Source organism: Sturnira hondurensis, unplaced genomic scaffold (assembly GCF_014824575.4).
Source record: "Sturnira hondurensis isolate 20B ecotype Veracruz unplaced genomic scaffold, ASM1482457v3 Scaffold0006413, whole genome shotgun sequence".
NCBI lineage: Eukaryota > Metazoa > Chordata > Mammalia > Chiroptera > Phyllostomidae > Sturnira > Sturnira hondurensis.
This window is the reverse complement of record NW_028079044.1, coordinates 26,442,280-26,464,720: the sequence shown is the minus strand read 5'-3', so window position 1 is coordinate 26,464,720 and position 22,441 is coordinate 26,442,280. Positions and strand designations below refer to the sequence as shown.

General features: G+C 40.6%; 1 protein-coding gene across 1 annotated transcript in view; it reads right to left on the bottom strand.

Annotated features, from left to right (window-relative positions):
* SPAG1 (sperm associated antigen 1) overlaps positions 1 to 22,441 on the bottom strand; it is a 49,345-nt gene that overhangs the window by 13,304 nt on the left and 13,600 nt on the right. Inside the window, exons 9-14 of the mRNA XM_037048281.1 lie at positions 19,804 to 19,910; positions 17,598 to 17,757; positions 11,065 to 11,460; positions 10,575 to 10,674; positions 3,494 to 3,646; positions 848 to 1,014 (exon numbers count right to left, since the gene is read on the bottom strand). Coding sequence (XP_036904176.1) covers positions 848 to 1,014; positions 3,494 to 3,646; positions 10,575 to 10,674; positions 11,065 to 11,460; positions 17,598 to 17,757; positions 19,804 to 19,910 — 1,083 coding nt within the window. The remainder of the gene's footprint in view (positions 1 to 847; positions 1,015 to 3,493; positions 3,647 to 10,574; positions 10,675 to 11,064; positions 11,461 to 17,597; positions 17,758 to 19,803; positions 19,911 to 22,441) is intronic.

The window sequence follows — 22,441 nt, the reverse complement described above, 5'->3', positions numbered from 1 at the left end:
TTCACTGAGCAAATGCTTTGTGCCGGGCTCCATTAATAATGGACTCCAGAAAACAAGAGACCTCCGTGACTTCCCCGGGACTACTGCATCATCTATAAGCCCAGACAACTGTAACTGAACAACAATGAAAACAAAACAAGGCAAAACAAAGTCTTGGCAGACATTCCCTGCATCTTCTTTCCAGACAATGAAGAGGACGAAGGACTGACACTAGCCATTCGGACATCACGGCTCAGGGACCTCTGGGTTTCTGCAAGACAAAGCTCAACCTGGGAACAGGCAAGGAGTTCCTAAACAGGCAGGAGAAACGAGGCCTCCCTCAACTAGCTCTAAAGCAGAAAACACGAGTGCAGTAACTAACCATTCTGCACGAGGCCATGAGGTCATGGTGACACAAATAGGCTAATAATTGTGATTAAGGCAGAAGGAAGTACTGCTAGCTATTTATGTTGTAGGGTGTCGTTTGTTCCAAACAATCAGTCTTACTGGTACAGTAGAGAACCATTCACTACTTAATTCTTCTTATTGTTAATATAATGCTAACTGAAACTTTATTGAGGCTACTACAATCTTACACAGTCAGCATGTGCTAAGTATTTTATATGCATTATCTCCATTTACTCCTGAGAACACCACGAGACAGTTACTCCTATTAACCTCTTTCACATACATAAGGACGTGGGAGGTGTGCAGGAAGTTCTTCAGACTCTGTAGTTGGGAAGAGGGAAAACAGGGTCTCAGTCCCAGGTCTGACACCTCAATTTGTGCTCTTCTTCTTCTGCTTTACGGTCAAAAAACCCATGGCTGAAAATAATGCTCAGAAGAAATGAGTGCAGGCCTTCCCCACCTGGGCTGCCCGGTTGGTGGGGCCTGCAGGGACCCCCGACGTGGGCCGGGGGCATCTCTGCGGCAGGCCGCCAGGCTCGCAACTGCGCAGAAGCAGGCACGGAGGGGATGGGCGACAGCTTCTCCCGCCAGCGTGGTCCATCCAGATCCATTAACATTCTTGTTATTCTGAAAAGAAAAGGAGTTTTCTCCTTTAATCACGCAATCTGCATTTTATGTTACTGAAGGTCCTATCGAGAGTTAAGATATATGCGTACAAATGCTACACATTTGTGTATTCCCCCGTAGAAAACACACAATCTTGAGCTATTTGCTGTCCACATAAACTGTCTTTGAAAGGAATTTTGTAAAAAACTATGCAATTTTATATCCTTTTTATATCAAAAGGAAAAAATGGACGTTTCTAATTAGTTTACATTTTTAAAAATGTATATGCTATAAAATAGCACATGCATTTAATATTACAATATAATATTAGAAATATAATATTTAATAGCACATACAATATAAAATATTAATTTCTGAAAAAGTGAAATATAAAAAGAAAATTGAGGAGGCCTAGAAGAAATGTCCCAGATAACACTGAATGTAATTACTAATTTGATAATGCACTGTTCCTGAGAATACCCAGAAGCCCTTGGGGATTTAGATGCCCAAACTGTACATAAAGACAGATGTACAAGTCTGGGCTAAAACTGGCCGTCACATGGAATGCTGCTTTTTCTTGAAACATTTACATGTGGTTAAGATACTCTTGTATTTTTTCATCTCCATAATTATCCACTAATTTTGTTTTCATATGCATAGATAAGAAAGAATAGGATACTGGAATCTACTATGAGGGCTCTTGTATTAATGACATTTACTAATAGCCATTATAAAATGCAGATTAACATCCCCAATGATCCCTTTCTCATCATTTTAAACATATAAACACCATACTTGTATTTAAAAACAAAACAGAATTATGTGTTTGAAATGAATCTGGTTTTAAAAAGGTGCTCCTCAAGACTGAAGGTTTACTGGTAACTAGCAGAATATATTCAAGTCAGTTAATGCAGTAATACTTCCAGTGTGAAAAAAGTTTATATTTATATAGAGACAAATATAATACACATAATTTCTGTACAGTTTTGTTACCTGAAATTTTAACAGTGGTCTTTGGTTATATTTTAGCATAAAAAATAAATTACAAAATAATGTAAAACCACCCACAACTGCAAAAGAAAAAGAAGCTTTAGAAAAAAGGAATTTTGAAGCAAACTTGTATTACCAGCAGAGAGGAAGGAAGAAGCAGCTGAAAAGAGATGATGTGTTGCCAGGGAGTAAGTAAGTGGATGCAGGGAAATTTAACATAAGATTCCTGGGGAGGAAGAGAGGAATATGATTAATGGGAGACAGAAACAAAATAAGCACAGATGTTTAAATTTTTTAAAAAATTCTGTTGCTTAGATGGAAAAGCAAGCACAGATATGGGATTCATGAAAAGGAGCAGTGAAATTTTTAAACTGGATATTTTACAGAAAAATATATATGGCAATACTAGACAGTACTTTCTCATCTTATACAATTATACATCAATAAGAACCATTCAATTAAAAAAATGAATGAGGCCTTTTTAAAAAATTTTGACTAGAGAGAGAGAGGAAGGTGGGGGGAGAGAAATGCCAATTTGTCGCACCATTTATTTATACATTCATTAGTGGATTCTCGTATGTGACTGGGGATTGAACTCACAACCCTGGCGTACTGGGACAACTCTCTAACCAACTGAGCTACCCAACCAGGGCTAAGGGTCTTGTATCCAACCAGTAATTTTCAAATTTCATCTGAAAGCCATGTATAAAGTCTGGAAATTCTTACCTCCCCATTCTCACTCAAGAGGTAAATATTTCATAATATAAAGTAGATCCAATTTTTTTGTTATTTCACCATTATATTAAATTGATGAGTATCTATTTAAAGGGTTTATAACACAAATGTCTAGCAGGCTTACGAAGATACTCACTCTCCTGAGGAGAAGCAACATACACATTTGCACTGACAGATTGGTGCCAATGAACATCTGCAAATCCTGCAGAAGATTCAACATGGGAGTTTTCTCTACATTTACTGATCTTGTCTTATAATTAGTACTAAGTTATGACATCGCTGAACACGCCTTCCTAATCACACAGATATTTGCAGTTACTAAAGTGAAATTGTGCTTTTTGAGCTATACCCCGTGCTTTAAAAAAAACAGAGTATTCACTGAACAGGAAACAAATATGAAGGTGTTAGAGGACCACTCAGAATGTAGCAGGGGATACTGAGAAACTAAATTAAAGGGTGATACTGTGCAGATGATGTTTTGTTGAGTTGTACCCTTGAACCCTGCATGGCTTTGCAAACCAATGTCACCCCAATAAATTCAAAGTTTTTTTTTCCACATCAGCAAAAAGAGAGAGAGAGAGAGAAGAAGAAGAAAAATTAAATTGGAAAGAGAGAACCATTTGGTTTGGATGGAGTGAAGGAAGGCAGTCGTGTGAAATAAATAACTGAGAACACCCACACACTCTGATATGGTTCTTAAAGGAGGGAAAGAAGAAAATCTAATTCCATCGTAAAACACTTCACCACCAAAGGTGGTTGCCTCTGAGCAGGTTACCTGTTAATACTGTCATTTGCGATCTGGATTCCACAGTCTATTTGCAACACTGTTTTATAATCCACATAAGCTTTCTGATACTGCTCTAAAGTTTCGTATGCCATTGCTCGTCGAAGGAGAGGTTTAACTGAGAATGGATGAAGTTCCAGAGCCCTAAAGAAGACAAAAATGTCACGTGTCATTTGTTTTGAAAATCACTCTTTAACTTATACTAACTCAATGCATCCTGTAGTACTGGACTCAAATACAGACTTACCTGGCATCTCATCTCGGAGACCTGGCGACATACCAGAGAGGCCAACCCTGAGTAGCAGAGTGATCAAATCTAGTTACTTCCTTTCTTTGAAATCAGTATCAGTGTGCTTTGGCATTTACTTATTCTCTCCTCCACGGAGACTAAATTCCCTGGCAGCAGGCAGTGTGCCTCATCCCCCTATACCCCTCCCTCCATCCTACTCCCCTCTCCCCAATATGCCCTCCCCCACCGCTCCCCCACACTCTAATAGAGCCCACCATGGCACTAGGCACAGAGCAGGCTTTCAACAGATTCTTGTTATTGAGGGATTAAAAGGGAGACTTTTATTTGTACCTATGTATTTAATAAGGCACCTTAGCACATAAACTTGCATCACTGTTTGAAAATCAGCTCTCTAAAACTTGGTGCGATTTGTTACGATTCACCTGCTGCCAAAGGGCTTTAAAAACAGACCAGATGTCATCAAGGAAGCATACAATGATTTCCTTAAGTCATTAACTTTCATCTTGCACTTGTCTATGAAGTATTTTCAATATCACTAGAGATATATTTCAAGGTTATATTCCCTGGTTTTGTTTGAAGTTAACTGTTTAAAGGTATCTACTTCACTACTTTGTACGTCATTAAATTCTGAAATACAGCATACAATCGAGATTGCATTTGTGAGTGAAAACTACTGTACTTCGTTTTAATGAAATTAGCTGAAACTGTAAAGAAATACTCTGTGCGGAGATGCTGTGAAGAGCCCACTTTCTCTGTAATGCACTTGTGGGTCTCACCAGGCAGTCCACGTTGGAGACTGCACTGCAGGGTTGCTCTTCTGGTTCACTCTTATGCTGCAAGCAATTTATGTATCAGACAGTGGACTTGCTTCAGGGGACCAATGAGCAAGGGCTGCTTTACTTTTCTTCCCAGCAGTCTTAGAGATCTGCTGTCTAAGTCCTGTCTACAGTGATCTGATGGGGCGGGAGCTCTGATCGAACATCTGCTACAAGCTCGTCCCTGCAGACCTTCTCATCTAATCTCACAACAAGCCAGCAAGGTTCATTCTGCATATCAGTTCTTTTGAATTTAAGCTCCATTAACGCAAGGGAATTAATTCCGAGTGCCTAGATCAACGCCGGGGCCGCCAGATGCCCTCTTCAGGGCCTACACTCCATCTACCACAAACACATACAAAACACTACAAACAGAGGCACTCAGTCATCTGCCACTCAGACTCCCTGTCTCCACAGTGCAGAGACACTCAGCTGCACATGTGGGTGTGCCCCTCGACTTGGGACCACAGAAGGTGTTCAGAAATGGCATTAGCTTCACTGCTCTGAAAAATAACCAATCTCGCTCTGCCTCGGTGTTAGCATTGGGACGGGGAATTATGTAACGCCGTTTGTATCATCCTGGGTTTTAAGTTTTTGCCTATAATAGGCATGTGTTACTTTTGTAACCTGTAAAAGTCATTTAAACTGAAATTAAAGCCAAGTAAGAACACTTAGCACTAGAAAACAGACCTCCGGGCATCAGTGTCTATCACCTGTACCACTGCCTTAAATTGAGCTTAGTTTAATGCTTGGGGGATAAGTAACCACAGGAATGGCCACATGACTACTCTCGTTCACTAGACTTCCCAAATCGAAGGCGCTATTTATCCACCCAAGATAAACCTGAGGCTTGGAATCTAAAATTGAATAAGATGACGTCGTTAATTTTTAGCACTCCCCAGCCTAGTAAATGCAAGTTTTTTTTTCTCTCTAACCACAATCCTGAAAATAAATATAAGCTTATTAATGGAAATTCCACAAAGAAAAAAAAAAAGCATCCATTCATGAAATAAACACAGAGAACTTTAAACCAGAGCTTATATGAAAGCTTAACTATTCAAGTTCACACAGCTAAGACCCTAAAGAGTAATCTAATTTCAGGTCTGCCAGAGAACAGCAAAGACGAACAAAAGCACAGAATCACTAGACACCATTCATCTGTACTGAGTCTGTCAAAATATTCTCAATGGAAAGTCACCGAAAGATTTGTGGTGTGCTTCAGACAACCCCAAAAGTTTCCCTGATCGATGGGGAAAGTGAAGTTGTTGTTGTTGTTTTTAAACAAAACTGGAAAACAATTATGGGAATAAAAGTCATTTCTAGAACGAAGCTTTAAACTTTTGCATTTCACGGTTTCCCATAAAAGAGGAACACGGAGGTGCTGTGGGGAGGAGAGGGGCAGGCCTGGAGCCCCATCCATGCTCCAACACGCCTCAGGGGCCCAACAGTAATTCTCCAGAGATGCCCCCAGAAACATCTCTGAGGAAGCGCCTGGGAGTAGGCCCCAAGAGATCAGACATTGAAAACCAGGTACTTTTTACCCCAAATGCACACACAGTTATTTTTATAGGTAAATCCATGAAAGTTCATTCATAGGTTTCCCTCTCCCCTTTATCTAAATTCTGCCCCCTGAGTTTTTCTTTCTTGTGTTTGACTCCTGCTCCCACTTGCCTCATGGAACACACAACAACTCTCCAAGGAGCAAAGATAAGTAACTGAAAAACAGGCTTCCTTTAAAATGTATGCAATCTTTCTAAAGTGCAAGTCGTCATATTTCTGCTAGTAATTGATTCCTGGATCATACAAATTTAAATACATCCATTTCTCAACCTGTTTGCCATAGCAAATCATGGTTTCTCTGGCATTACAACGAGTCTGAGAATCAGTGCTCTGGAGTAAAATCACTCCATGTCCCCCGTGCTGGCACTCACATGCCAGGTACCAGAGAAAACATCTAAAGAAGCCGGTCTCTGAGGAGGTCAGTGCTGACCAACACAGCGGGATTCCTGGGACTCCTTCCCTAAGCACCGCCCACCTCCTGCCCAGCCAGCCATCTCTCCCTCCAAACCTCCATTCTAGCCTCCCCGGCGGGGGGCGGGGACGACGGGGACGACGGGCACCACGGCCAGTGTCCCATCTCTGACCTCCCCCTGGGTCTATAAGGAAACACAAATGTTAACAGAAAATGCCTGTCCCCTTAAACAACCTCACTTAAGGACAAAGTGAGTTCACTGTTTTAGCCCTGTCTGTAAGGGCCCCCCAAGTTTTTTAAAGATTTTTATTTATTTATTTATCTTTTTTAGAGGGGAGGGAGAGAGGGAGAGAAACATCAATGTATGGTTGCCTTTTGTGCANACCCCAAATGCACACACAGTTATTTTTATAGGTAAATCCATGAAAGTTCATTCATAGGTTTCCCTCTCCCCTTTATCTAAATTCTGCCCCCTGAGTTTTTCTTTCTTGTGTTTGACTCCTGCTCCCACTTGCCTCATGGAACACACAACAACTCTCCAAGGAGCAAAGATAAGTAACTGAAAAACAGGCTTCCTTTAAAATGTATGCAATCTTTCTAAAGTGCAAGTCGTCATATTTCTGCTAGTAATTGATTCCTGGATCATACAAATTTAAATACATCCATTTCTCAACCTGTTTGCCATAGCAAATCATGGTTTCTCTGGCATTACAACGAGTCTGAGAATCAGTGCTCTGGAGTAAAATCACTCCATGTCCCCCGTGCTGACACTCACATGCCAGGTACCAGAGAAAACATCTAAAGAAGCCGGTCTCTGCGGAGGTCAGTGCTGACCAACACAGCGGGATTCCTGGGACTCCTTCCCTAAGTACCGCCCATCTCCTGCCCAGCCAGCCATCTCTCCCTCCAAACCTCCATTCTAGCCTCCCCAGCGGGGCAGGGGCAGGGGCAGGGGCGGGGGGGGGCGCACCACGGCCAGTGTCCCATCTCTGACCTCCCCCTGGGTCTATAAGGAAACACAAATGTTAACAGAAAATGCCTGCCCCCTTAAACAACCTCACTTAAGGACAAAGTGAGTTCACTGTTTTAGCCCTGTCTGTAAGGGCCCCCCAAGTTTTAAATGAAGAGTCCTCAACTTGCTCAACGAAGGAATACCTAAGGCAAGTCTGAAGGGTAATATATTAGCAACAGACAGCTAAGGTGAAAGTTCTGAAGGAAAACATTTTTATCACCGCTAAAATTGTGCCTTTTGCGACACTGATGTTGTTATTAAGAAACAAACAAATAACTGATGTTGTTATTAAGCTGGTTATTAAGAAACAAAAGTGTTAGGAAAAAAAACCTTTGACCCTCCCCCCTTTCCTGCTCAAGAGATTCTTTAGATAGAAAAATCTGCTCCGGGGGAAAAATCTTAACAACTCACCTGAACCCAATTTCAACTACGAGCGATAGGTAAGGGGGCTGTTTACTAGATCTCCCCGGTGTCTGATTGTTTCTGGGTTGCCTAGCAAATATGTACCTGCCATGTGTGTTCCACTCCCCCATTTCTTTGTCCAAAATGATATATACACCCAAAGCTACCCCACTGTCTTTGAAATTTTCATGCTATGTGAATTCCCCATGAGCATGTATTAAAATTTGATTTGCTCCTGTTATCTGCCTCTGCTAATTTGATTATTAGCCCAGCTAGAACTTAGAAGGTAAAAGGGATTGTTTTTAGCCCTCTCACAGGTTCTTGGCTGCAAATCCCAATGTGCCTGATACTCTGCAAATGAACACGGTCTTTTTGGTTAGTTATGGGTAGTGGAAAATGTTTAACACCCAGCTCTCCCGGGAAAAAAAGAAGCCCAGATTTACTGCATTTGCCAATTTTCATGGCATTAGTACTCCAACCATGGCAAACCTCAAGCTACCCACTTGGCTTCATTCGACCAGCTCACAAAATCCTGAAAATGTAACAATAATTAGCTAGCATGAGCTACTACAATAGTGGATGGGGTCTAAAGTTAGGCCAGAGTGAATATAAATAATATTTGTTTAGAATTTGAATATGCAATTTTGGCAAAAAATCCGAATACCTCAAAACCTTCTTTATAAGCTGTAGACACAGAAACTAATGATACTGAAACTGCTACTACCAATGAAAAAAAAATAGTTCACCTTATCAACAGGGTGTCCACATAAGTTAGTGCCCAAGCTAGAGCTTCTGAGAGTAAAGGGGGTGATATTAATAATAATAACAGAGAAAAGGAGTAAGCCAGGAGTGAGTAAGTAATTAAGTAAGTAAGGCTTAACAGGAGTAAGCCTGTTAAGGCCAAACCAGGACATATGACTTCTTTTTTTAAAAGATTTTATTTATTTACTTTTTTGGAGAGAGGGGAAGGGATGGAGAAAAAGAGAGGGAGAAACACGGACTGGTTGCCTCTCCCATGCACCACAACGCACCACAACGCACCACAACACACCACAACACACCACAACGCACCAGAATGGGGGACCGGGCCTGCAGCCCAGGCGTGTGCCCAGACTGGGAATCAACTGACATCCTTTTGCTTTGCCTGACAATGCCCAGACAACTGAATCGTGCACCAGGCAGGACAAGATTTGTTTTTTAGATTCACTAGTAGTAGCTTCTTTCCAAAGGACTCTCGAAGAAGGCTTACTACTTAATTGTAAAAAAACCACTGTTATTCATGTAAATATGTTCCTCTATCTCAGTAGGTAACTGGCAGAGCACCATGGGCGACGACTGTGCTTGAGGGTTGCAAAGCTGAACAGAACATGGGTCCTGACTGACCTCACAGAGCTTACAGCCCCATGCAGTGAATGACACAAGAACCTACAGGTGAGAGAGTGACAGTGCAGGTGTTACAGACATGAAGATGACCAGGGAGACTGAAGGCCACCAGGCAGGCAGGGAGCAGGGGGCTGCTGAGCAGGGATTTGTGGGCGAAAGCAGGGCTACCTACTAAAGTGACAAACTCAGAGACCTAAAGTAACCACAAAGGATGGTGTGAAATTAAAACGTTCTAATTAAAAGCAGTTCTAGTCAGGGACAGTTGTCCTAGTGTGGTATTTTTCCCTAACAAAGGTGGGTCTTCACCTTATCTGAGCCTCTTGTTTCTTTGCATCCACATTATCACACCTTCATAATGTCAGACGAATCCTTTTTTTTCCCCAGACAGGTCAGGACACAATCTCTCACCACAGCAGAGACCACAAATCCCTCATTGTTGTTACGATTGTGTTAATTGTGAACTGTTAAGTATCCTACACCTGACTCTGTAAAAGAAGTTTCTTTATTCTTTTTACTTTTTATCCCATCCCAGAGATGCCCCTACTTTGCTTTCTCCCTAATCTATCATCAGTGGATTTCATGTAACCACCTTACATCTTTGATTCTGATGTATAAAATTAGCGGTAGAATTGCCATTTTCCCGAGCATTTTCTCAATCCCTTGAGATTTTGCTTCCTGGCAAATGTCATCAGTTTGGCTTAAAACACCTTTAAAATTCTTACAGGTCTGGACATTTCTTACACTGACAGATTTCAGAAGCCAAGGTGTGCAGAGCACATTACAGACAGTGGACCAAATGGAAGCAGAAAGCTTGTCTGGGGGGCAATATGGTGACAGGAGTTTGTAACTAACTGGAAGACCATACTGAGCTGGTGAACACCTGTCTGAAACAGTCTGCACAAAACAGTGCTTCAGGAAAAGTTATTCTGACGCCGCAGTGGATTGGAGGAGGCAGAGAGAGTAGTGGAGATGTCTTCTCCAGTGGTCTAGGGCTGACATAAAATGAGCATGAATTAAGGTGGTAACAGTGGAAATGAAAAAAGTTTCCACAATCTGCTATAACTGTCTTCACATATATGCAAGAGAAAAATTTATGAGTTTTATGCATTAATCAATTAACATACCTTAAAATTTAAGAAATTAAAATCATGCAGACAACTTAAAAAAACAGTAAATATGGCATTTACCACCTTGAAATGGTAACCATCTCCTGACAAACCTGAAAACCAGCAGTTTACCTGTTACAGTCTTGAATGCAGCCACTACAGTTTCCTTCCTTCAGGTAACATGCTGCTCTATTTGAATACAAGATACTTAGATCATCTGCACTTCCACTTCCTAAAAGCACATTAAATACAGTTAAAATCCATTAGCGAAATCAGGTTCCCCAGCATTCCAAGACTGCGGATTCCAGCGGCAGGAACTGCAGTCCCACGGGCTGCTGATAAGGCAGCGCTCGGAGGAGCAGTGTGCACCCGCAATGGCCACAGGGGGCAAGCCGGTAAAGGCACGAACGTGGCTCGCCCGGGCACATAGTACGCATTCCAAGGTACAGACTGCGCCAGTAGGTCTAGTCCCGCGCCGCCCTCGGTCACCAGGAAGGAATGTACAGTCACTCACGCCTGTCATTCAAGAGGTGGCCTGTGCCTCTCCCTCGGTGGCCCCTGCGGGTCCCGCGAAGCTCAGCCGGGAGGGTTCCGGGGAGCCCGCAGGGCGCAGCTCACCTACCTGCTGGCTCCAGCTGCGCTATCGCCGCCGAGTACTTGAGCGCCGCCTGGGCGAACTGCCCGGTTTTGAACAGCTCGTTGCCCTGACTCTTCAGGCCGGGCGGGCCGACCGGGGCGGCGGGGGCGGACGGAGGCGCGCCAGGCCCAGGGGAAGGGTCGGCCGCCACGGGGTCCCGGGCGCCCCTGCCGCCGCCCGGGTGCCCGTTGGCGCCGGCCGCGGTCGCCCGGGCCCGCGGGCGGCCCCGCTTTTCCGCGCCGGCACCTAGCGTGCGACTCCGCCGCGGCGCGCCCTTCTCCGGCCGCTTGCCCGCCTCGCTTTTGCCCGTCAGCTTCTTCTGGATGTTGCCCATGGCGCGCGGCTCTGCGGCGCGCGCTGCTCCCGCCGGCTCCGCGGCTTCTGTGGGAAGTGGATGCGGGAAGTGAGTGTTTGCATCATCAGGAGAAACTACCGCGGCGGCCGCGGGGGTGCCGGGCGCAGAGGCGCGGCGCCCGAGCCCGCTGGGCGGGTCGCGGGGAAGCCGCGCGGCGCCGCCCTCTCGGTCTGAGTTCCGCGGCTCCGGCACCTTCGGGGCCGTCCGCTCCGAAGGTTAACCCCCGGGCGGCGCGCGCCCATCCCCGGTGGCTTCCCGGGCTGTGGACGGAAGCCAACCCCTATTTAACTCTTTAAACCCTGAAGGGCTTGTGACTTGATAACCAGCATTTCAAAATTATTCCCTTCATCGCAGCCATAAGGCACATCTTACAAAGTAGGAGGCACTTTTCTTCCATTTACAATTTACGAAAGAATGAATGAAGTTACCAAAACTTGAAAACAAAAATTACACCCAAGTTTAGGGTACCTTTCCTTACGTTAAAGGACTAGGAGAAAAAGATCACTTGACGGAAAAATAAAGTTCAAGTGACTTTAAGTCATTTTAAAGTGAACTTAGCAAAGAAGTCATAAAATAAGCACCTAGTTTTAAAAGTGAGCCTTTAAAAAACTGTAAGTTTTCCATTACAATGCCTTATTCAGACTTTCAGGTACTAATCACAGCCTTGATTATTGAATCTACTGTTTTTAAAATATAAAATGATGTATAAATATTTCATTGATGGGTGTCTTATCAATATTTCATAGAAGGCAATTGATCATTTCGCTAAAGAAAAAAACAACACAGGCCTAATGTCACTTGTGCTAAAAGCTCACCAAACCTAGATTTAATTCCTGATCCAATTGCAGTTTCAAACTCTCCCAGAAACAATCTTGATCAACCAGCATGGAATTGTTTTGGTCAGGCACCAGTATGGTAATGTGTCAATCGGTGGGCTCCCCTCCACCAACTCCTCTACAAAGAAGAGTCAATCTTCATAAAACCCTTCCCAATTTTCCTTTCCCACAAAGAAAATATGTCTTGGCCCCAAAATAAGCCTTCCTTTTCTTTCACCAAGAGCTCCTGTGCCCCACCCAGCTTCCTGTAAAAAGCCTTCTATATTATATAACTCATAGGAGCATCCTTCTGGTTGCTAGATGGGATGCTGCCCAACTGAAGAACTGCTTAATTAAAGCCAATTACATCTTCAGATTTTCTTGGATGAATTACGTTTTATTTTTGAAGCAACCTCAAACCACTGTTAAAAGAGCACTTAAAGACAGAAACTACCAAGCCTTTTCTTTTAACAAATTCTGATCTGAGTTTTAATGGATGTGTTTGGATATATTTTCCATTATGTTTCATGAATGGCGAAGTCATGATCTGAAGCATAAAGACAGAGGGCATGGAAAACCACAAATGTTTAAATAAAAATCAGTGAATGGCCCCCTTAAAGCCAGCACTGATTTTAAAACACACATTAGTAAATATAGTTTTCTCTACAGTGGAATAATGTCCACTCTCAAATCACTAACCAAAAGAAGGTTAAATATGAAAATAATAAAAAGATCTTATAATAGTAATAAGTACCCAGATTGGATCCAGTAGGACTGTTAGAGCAAGGCTCCAGTCTTCATCTGGCATCTGCTACTCAAGTCCCCACCCAGCACAGAAACAGATAGAAGCATCAGTCAGTGTCGGCAGAAACAATAACTTACTATTATTGTACATCCCCTTGTATGCTATCCTCTCATGTTTGAGCAATACTGTTACTAAATAGCTACAGTTTACCTAGAACTTCATGTAGGTAAAGACCTTCATGTACATTATCATAACCTTCATACCAAGTAGTACTTCATCCCCGCTTTACAACACAGGCAACAGACACAAGGAAGTAGCTGGGGAACTTCCTCAAGCACAGGGAGCTAGACATCCCAGCATAACTGGGATTCAAATGAAATGAACTGAATGCATAGCCATACCTCTTTCCTTAAGGTGGAAATGGCCCTGAACAACTTTGCCAGTCTCTTTAAAGGTAAACAGAGGCCACAACATGAAATCCTGTGAGTCACGTTAGGTATTGCGCTACCTGTAGGACATTCCAGAGAAGTGGTTCAGGAGGTGGCTCCAACAGTGGATCAGAGGAGTGGCCTTATCTAGAGACACGGATTTGGGAGGTGCTGGCACACAAAGAATCACTGAAGTTTGGACGTGGATCGGGTCACTCATATCCTCCCGAGGAGCCCTGAGAAATACTAATTCTTAAAGGATGATCACAGGAACAGTCTCTAATAGAGACGGAGGAGGACCTAGAAATGAGAGAAAGACCAGGAGGGCACACAGCCTCAGGAACCAAGAAGAAAGAGTATTTCAGGGAGAAAGGAGTCAGCAATAACAAATACCAAAGGAAGTAATAGCCAACAGTGTCATTTGCACAGGGACTAAAGAGAACCATTAGTTCTAAAGACCACGATGACTTCAGAGGCCTTAAAGGGTAGTTTGGGTAGTTGGTCGATGCAAAAATCCTCAACAAAATACAAGCAAACCAAATCCAGTAGCATATTAAAAGGATTAGACGCCATGACCAAGTGGAATTTATCTCAGGAATGGAAGAGTGGGTCAACGCTAGAAAATCTATGCAACAAACCACATGAATAGAACAAGGGGGAAAAATCACATGATCATAACTGAACTGAAAAGGCATTTGACAAAATCCAGCCCTGTTCCATGATAAAATCACTCAGAAAAGTAGGAACAGAAGTGAAATTTCTCATCATAAAGTACATTTATGAAAAGCTCACTGCTGACATCACACTCAGAGGTGAAGTCCTGAAAGCGTTCCCCGAGCCACTACATGTGTTCCTCGACATTATGGTGGCGGTTATAACCTGATCAATAACTGGCAAGAAAGAGAAACAAAAGGCATCCATATGGGAAAGGAATAAAATGATCTCTCTTCATAGATGATAAAACTATAGACAGATTCATTAGGATTACATATATATTACATACAATAATATAATATAATTTAACATGATTAAATATTATCTTTTACAAATTATAATTTACAATTATATGCTTATAAATTTAATTATAATTATACACTACATAAGATATAATTATACTTTATTATAATTATTATTATACATTACATATGTGTGTAGGTATGTATTCCCAAAGAATACACACACACAAACACACTACTAGAGCTAACAAGCAAATTCAGCAATGTTACAGGGTACAGGACCAACATACAAAAATCAATCATTTCTATACACTGTTAATGAGCGGTCTAAAAAGAAATCAGAATAATAATTCCATTTACAATAGCATCCAAAGGAATGATACTCAGGAATAAATTTAACGAGAAGGTGAAGGACTTGTACACCGAAAACTACAAAACATTGCCAAAAGGAACTAAATAAGTGGAAAGATATTTCTTGATCACAGATAGGAAGACTTTACCTTGTAAAGATACCAATACTTCCCGAAGTGATCTACAGGTTCAATATAATCCCTATCAAAACTCCATAGGCTTTTTGCAGAAATAGAAAAACTGATCTTCAAATTCATCTGGAATTCCAAAATATCCAAACATTCTTGAAAAAGAAGACCAAAATCAAAGAACTCACACTTCTGATTTCAAAACTTACTAAAAACTACAGTAACCAAAACAGAGTGGTACGAGCAATGGGATAGGATGTAGACCGATACAATTGAATTGAAGAGTTCAGTAATAAATTCACACATTTATGGCCAAATGATTTTTTTAAATCTTCACCCAAGGATATGCACATTGATTTTAAAGAGAAAGGAAGGAAGAGAGAGAGAAAGAGAAATATCAGTGTGAAAGAGGAACATCGATTGGTAGGCTTCTGTATGCATCCCAACCGGGGATCGAACCCACAACCTAGGTATGTGCTCTCACCAGGGATGGGATCTGCAACCATTTTATTGTAAGGAATGATGCTCCAGAGCCACCAGGCCAAAGCTGGCCCACTGATCTTAAAAAAATTATATTGATTTTAGAGTGGGGAAGGGAGAGAGAATGAGGAATACTGATTTGCTACTGCATTTGTCTATGCATTCATTGGTTGATTCTTGTATGTGCCCTGACTGGGGATCGAACCCGCAACCTTGGCACATCAGAATGATGCTCTAACCAACTGAGCTACCCAGCCAGGGCTAGCCCACTGATTTATGACAAAGGTGTCAAGTCCATTCAATAAGGAACGAAGAGTCTCTTTAACAAATGACATTGGGACAACTGGATTTCCACATGCTAGAACAAACAAGCAAATAAACAACTAAGTAGAACTCCTACCACAATTAATCAAAATATATCAATGGTCTACATATTAGTTAAATCATAAAACTCTTAGAAAAAACAGAGGTAAATCTGCATGACTTTATATTTGACAGTGAATTTTATATATGACAACAAAGTCTCAAGTACAAAGAAAAATAGATAAATTTGACTTCGGCAAAATTTAAAACTTTTGTGCATCAAAGGATATAATCAAGAAAGTAAGAAAGACAACCCACATTTGGAAGAAATTACATGTAAATTGTATATTTGATTAAGGGTCTAGTATCCAGAATATGTAAAGAACACTTATAATACAACAATAAAAAGGCAAATACTCTAATTGTAAAATGGGCAAAGGACTTGAATAAACATTTCTCCAAAAAAAATATATGAATGGCTAATAAACACATCAAAAGACAGTCAACACAGTAAGAGAAATGCAAATCAAAACCATAAGGAATTACTACCTTTTACCCACTAGGATGTAATCAAAAAGGCAAACCATAACAAGTGTTTACAAGAATGTGGAGAAATTGGGATCCTCAGATATCACTGGTGGGAATATAAAATGCTGTAGCTACTTTGGAAAACCATATGGAAATCATACACAGAGTTACAATATAACCCAGCATTCCATCCCTACATATATACCCAAGGAAAATAAAAACATGTTCACACACATAAACCTGCAATACTACAACTTGTTCCACTTAAGATTTTAAATAGTGTCTTTTAATTGTAAGGCACTTGGCTAATTATCTTAAGCTAAATATAAACCCTAGGAACATTTGCTGCCAGAACTTAAAATCTGGTTGAAAACCTTTGTATCTTAATTTCTCTCTTTTTTATCCTTGTGATGCTTTTCCTGTCTCATCTCTCTCTTGAGTTCTTATTCTGTGTCCTCCTCTTTCTCCCTCCCTCCTATTCTGTCCCTTTATTCTACCTTAACTGATCATATTTTGACTTGAGACATGTATTTTATATTATACTTTCTGTCATTAAAAACTTAAAACTTTTACTTCTTCTTTTTTATTTTTTAAGTGGAATGAATTGAACATTTTATACTTCTCTTTCTAAATTAGAATATTCTGTCAAATTACTTAAAGTTGACTTTACCTGTGAATGATTTCCAAAAGTAATATTTGATATTTTCCTTTGGTTGATCTCGGGCTTTCAAGAATGGAGAAAAAACCCTCCCCACCCGACCCCTGCACCAGTCAAATGAGTAGGCAGGTCTTTCCCCTGAAAGCTGATTTGACCTTCATTGTTTTCTATCATAAAGATTAAGCTTTATCTAATCTAGAACCTTAAAAAATTATATCAAAAGTGAAATTGCATTAAAGAAATTTTTTGAGAGACATGCATGGCAATTTTTTAACAATGCATTCATTTTAGGCAAAGTATACCTCTTTGAAGGCAACACATTTGTTTGCAACCGATAGTTTATAGACAGTCATCTAGGAGAGATTTACGGTTAACATGCAAATGGTTGGTATCACAGAGATACGGGCATTTGCATTTAAAGATGATAAAAAGGGATTAAGTTGAGCATTAGAAAAAGGTGTCAGGTTAAGAAGAAAAATGGGTTTGGGAGATTGTATTAAGAAAAAGATGAGCTGTGTTAACTAGACATATTGTGGGGATCATTTTGCAATATATACAAATATCAACTCATTTATGTTATAATATACCTTAAACCAACATGTTATATGTCAATAAAAAAAGGAAAAGGAAAAACATGAGCTATAATAAGAAACATATTAAGAATGAACTTTCTTGTGGATTTATAAGGTAAAGCTATAAAAAGTTTGACAGACTAACTCATCATATAAAAAGGTAATATTTTATATAACCGAAAAATAAAAAATGTTTTACTCTTATCTCCACTGCCGTCTTCATGTTTTCTTTCACTGTCATTTCCATTTTCATATTCGGAGTTTTCTACTTCCTGAATAACCATTCTTTTCCCCTTGGTTTGAGTCTTAGATGCAGGTGCAGCATTTTTCAGGTCTCTTTCAACCTCTGCCAAGGCTTTCTGCAATATAATCAGCATATTAAATGTTTTCCTTGAATAAAAAATATGACTATCCTTTCAGGTAAGACTATGAAGCTATTAAAAAGTGAATAATGACAACTAAAAGAAGGCTCTTTACAGTGGTCTGTTTTTCTTTTTCAAACAACTTTGTTGCTTTGTTTGATTATGATTTAAAAACTTAAAGTGTAACAATTATGACAAAGAGAGAAGAAAATTATCCGAAATCCAGCCACTCACATAACACTATTGATATTCTGATGATCATATATACAAAGTCTGTCTGGAAAAAGTCCAGCCATTGTTAATCTAATGAGAACAGTTTGCATGACATTGACGTAACCTGGGAACCAAGGAGAGTGGACTGGAATGCACATGCGTGAACAATGATGACTTCACTGTACTAGTCAGTGGGGGTGGTAGATGCTATTGAGTGAGCATGTGTACTGTGTGGCTACCGCATTCAAAATGACTGAGCAAGTAGAGCAATGAATCTAGATCAAATTTTGCATGAAGCTTGAACATTCTTCCTCGGAAAGTATTTGGATGACTCAGAAGGCCACAGCTATGGGCAACTGGTGATTGGCAGCTTCATCATGACAACATGCCTGCTCATGTATCATGTCTCCTACAGAGGTTTTTGGTGAAATATCAAATCACTCAGGTGACTCAGCCCCACTACAGCCCAGCCCTGATTTGGTGCCCTGTGACTTCTGGCTTTTCCCAAAACTAAAATCACCCTTGAAGGGGAAGAGATTTCAGACCATCAGTGAGATTCAGGAAAATATGATGAGGCAGCTGATGGCGATTCCAACAAAGGATTTTGCAGAGTTTCTGAACAGTGGAAGAGACACTGTGTGTGGAGTGTGTGAAGTCCCAAGGTGCCTACTTTGAAGGGGACTGAGGTGTCACTGTCCTATGTACAACATTTCTTATATCTTCTTGAATAAATATCTCTAATTTTCATAGTATATGGCTAAATACTTTCTGGACAGACCTTTTTATATAAAATATACCATTATAAAAAAAATACTATGTGGAAAAGATGTGTTCTTAAGCTGGGCCCTAAATCCAACCCACTGAAATGCTGACTTGACAAATGCAGCTGATAAACCAGGGACTTGAGCTGCCATTCTGAGACAGATCACACAACAGGTATACGTGGAGACAATGAGACATTGTTGGAAGACAGTTCTCCATGGGTTTCTCATTTCTGAATATGTTGTGAACGGAGGAACCAAACAACCTTTGTTCTAGACCATCTTTTTAAAGATGTTTTTACTGAGAACAGCCTTGGGAAAAAGAGTATTTGCTTCAGAGGAAAGAGTGGGTTTGTTTGCTCTCTGGGGAAATAAAGATAATGTTTCCCTCATACGCTGGTTGGGCAGGTTCACTTGTATTCCATGAAAGGTGGGGTTTTGTAATTTGGGGTTTCTCAGCTGTGACACAAATCCACTGAGAGTGCAGCATCTATCTGGGCCATTCTGTGCCACCCCCATGAGACATGGGAGCCTGGGGAACTGACATGAACTTGAAGCCCATTGGCTCACTATGTTGTGACAAACTCCTTTGTGTCTGACCCAGGAGTTTTGTATATTCTTCTAAGCCACCTTGTTAATTTGCAAGTAGGGTAAAATCTCAGATCCTCTACACTTCTCAACACATCAACACATATCTCTACTCTTTAGGTCGTACTACAGGTCTCCCTGAGTGCACACCTGAGTCAGTCTGCTCTCAGTGATACATGATTATGATGTTAATGGCAGAGAGAAACACTCTTATGGCCATCACGCTCATGCCTAATCCCACCTAGGAAATGTACACACTGCTCTGCATAATAAGTTGAAATTAGTTCAAAGAAAATCATGGCCTATAACACCGCAGGAAAGAAAAAAAATAGATGTTAACACCCTGGGATGTCTGGGATGTATCTACTTTTTAAAGCTGTAACCTAATCCTCAACATCATGTATCCAACAAAATCGATATCACTTTAACATAAATACAGAAACAGCAAAGACTTCGGTGAGGAATCACTTTCTGTACTTACTTTGGCCAACTCATTATCAGGTTCAATACCCAGTACTTTACTCAAATCTTCCACTGCTTCTGGGAGCTTGTTTTGATGTTTATATGTAGTGGCACGGCGCAGCAGAGCTGGAAATTGACCAAAATAAAAGTTACACTTTTTTAACACATGGCATTATGGCTACCACATTTCTCAAGTGAAAGAGTATAGGAAGCACACAACAGTTTAGGATGCAACCGTGCAAAGCTTAGCTGCACCCATTTCCATATTGTTGCACTTGTAGAAAATGATACAGAGGTAAACAAGAGGCTGTATCAGGCAACTGCCCTCTCCAACAACCTGGCCCTTTGCAGCCCCAGGCCCTGCCAGCTCCGGGGCTGGCCTTCCGAGGCCCTTCCGAGGCACCACGCTGCGCTGAACTATTGGGAGGCTTGTCAGTAAACAATAATGTTTGCGTCCTTATAATCATCGCGAGTGTTATTTCATCACTTTATGAAAACTTTGAAAATTTTTTTAAACTTAGTATATACTGACCAGCACCTGGTTCAGAATATGGGATTAGTAGTGAAGTCTTTATAGCAAGCTCTAAAGTGATTAGAAGGAGGTATTTCACACAGGTAACTTAATCCTTAACTGAGGATTAAGTCAGTTAAATTCCAAAACGAGTCCTTTGGTAATTTGCATTAGATTTTTTTAAAGGCTTCAATGTATAATTTAATAATTATTCAACCTGAAAAAAATGCCTTTGTACTCCCATCACTATCCATTATATAATGAGACAACTTTGTGTTTTGAAAACAATCAGGCTTGGTAAGTCTGAAAAGTAAGAAATTTATATCTATGTTTTAATACGCTATTTTAAAACATAAATTTGACCAATTTGATGGTCTTAAAAATGAACCATGGAAATCTAAAGGACAAATCATTTTGTATTACAGTTTACCAAAACTGTAACAGTATATTTTAAGTACAAGTTTAGCTATTCCTAGTACTACTCAGATTTCAGAAGGGAATGTCCATAAAAAGATATTTATGATATGACAGTTATTATTTTTAAACTATTTTTGAAATAATGTCATATTTACAGAAAAGTTGCAAAGATAACACAGAGAGTTCTCATACAGGTTTACCCAGCTTTCCCTAATGCTAACATCCTGTATAACTATGGTATATTTGCCAAAACTAAGAAATTGACAGTGGCACAATACTATTAACTAAACTACCAACTTTATATGGCTTTTACTAATTTTCCCACTACTTTTTTTTCTATTTTACAATAGAATCTAAACACTACACTGCATTTAAAACAATTATCTTTTAAGTAAAAATTTTAGAAAGGAAGTTACTTATTCACTTAAGCAAACCTAAGACTTCTTAGTGTCTTATGGCCATATTCACTGCTAGATATGGCTCTATCAGATGTTTTTTAAATACTGAAGATTCTGGTGCTTCAGAAACTACTCAGACAAGTTAGCATGAAAACATAAGGCCATTCTGGTGGAAGAAGCGTAGCAGAGTGGTTGAACATAGGCCCTGAGATCTGTTGTCCAGTGTTGAGTCCTGGCTCTGTCGTTTGCTAGCTGTGTGATCTTGGGTGAGTTGCTTAACCTTTCTGTGCTTCAGTTTCCTCCTTTTAAAAATGGGTGTACTGAATAACATTATCTGCACCTCTACTGAGCTATTGTGAAAAATTACGGGTTAGTACATGGAAAGTGTTTGGCACAGGGCCTGGTACAGTGTGGTGTAGGCCCATCGGGAGATCTTCACACCTTTGTCAAACGCCTGCCTAAAGCTGGGAGCCCACCCCTACTCTGTGACAAAGACAAAATATAGGCACAAGGTGACAGTACTGGTGAAACAAGGACAATCCAGGACAGTGACAGTTGGGGCTGATGTTCCAGGGTCCTCCCACCAGCGCCTCCAGGGTTTCTGCCTGCCCATGTTTGTAGGTACAAATGGTACATTCCATGTGAAAGATTATATTTGTGTGACTTCAAAAATGTTTAAAGAAAGAGAATGAGTCTATTTAATTATGCTACACCCTCTTGAAATGACTCCTTCTTGATAGCAGAAATGGAGAGTGGAGTCTGACTTGCATGATTTGGCTTGGACCATGGACAGATGGTGACGTCACAGAGCCAGGAAAACAAATTTCCAGGAGTACAGATTTTGGTGGAAATAGGTACTTGGTTTTGGACATGTTTAATTCAGAATGTCTAGGGATATATTATAGGTGGCAAAGCCCACAAAGCAGCTAGTAGAAGGTTCTAGAGCTTTAGTGAGGGCTTCTTATTTTATTATTAAATATCAGAAAATCTATATTAAATTATACTTAAATAGTTTTTGGACAAAAAGCCATAGTTCGATAAGCCAGTCAGACAAAAGATAAACACGGTACGATTCCACTTCCGTGAGAGAGCTAGTGCAGCGAAGTCACAGAGAAAGAAGGTAGAACGGAGGTTCAGAGGGTGGGAGGAGGGAAGATGAGAGAGTTGTTGGTTATTACACATAGAGTTCAGTTTTACAAGGTGAAAAAAGTTCTAGAGATGATGGTAGCGATGATTGCACAATAATAACACTCACTAAACTGTGCACCTAAAAAGGATTAAGATGACAGCTTTGCCCTGGCTATGTAGCTCAGCTGGTTAGGGAGTTGTCC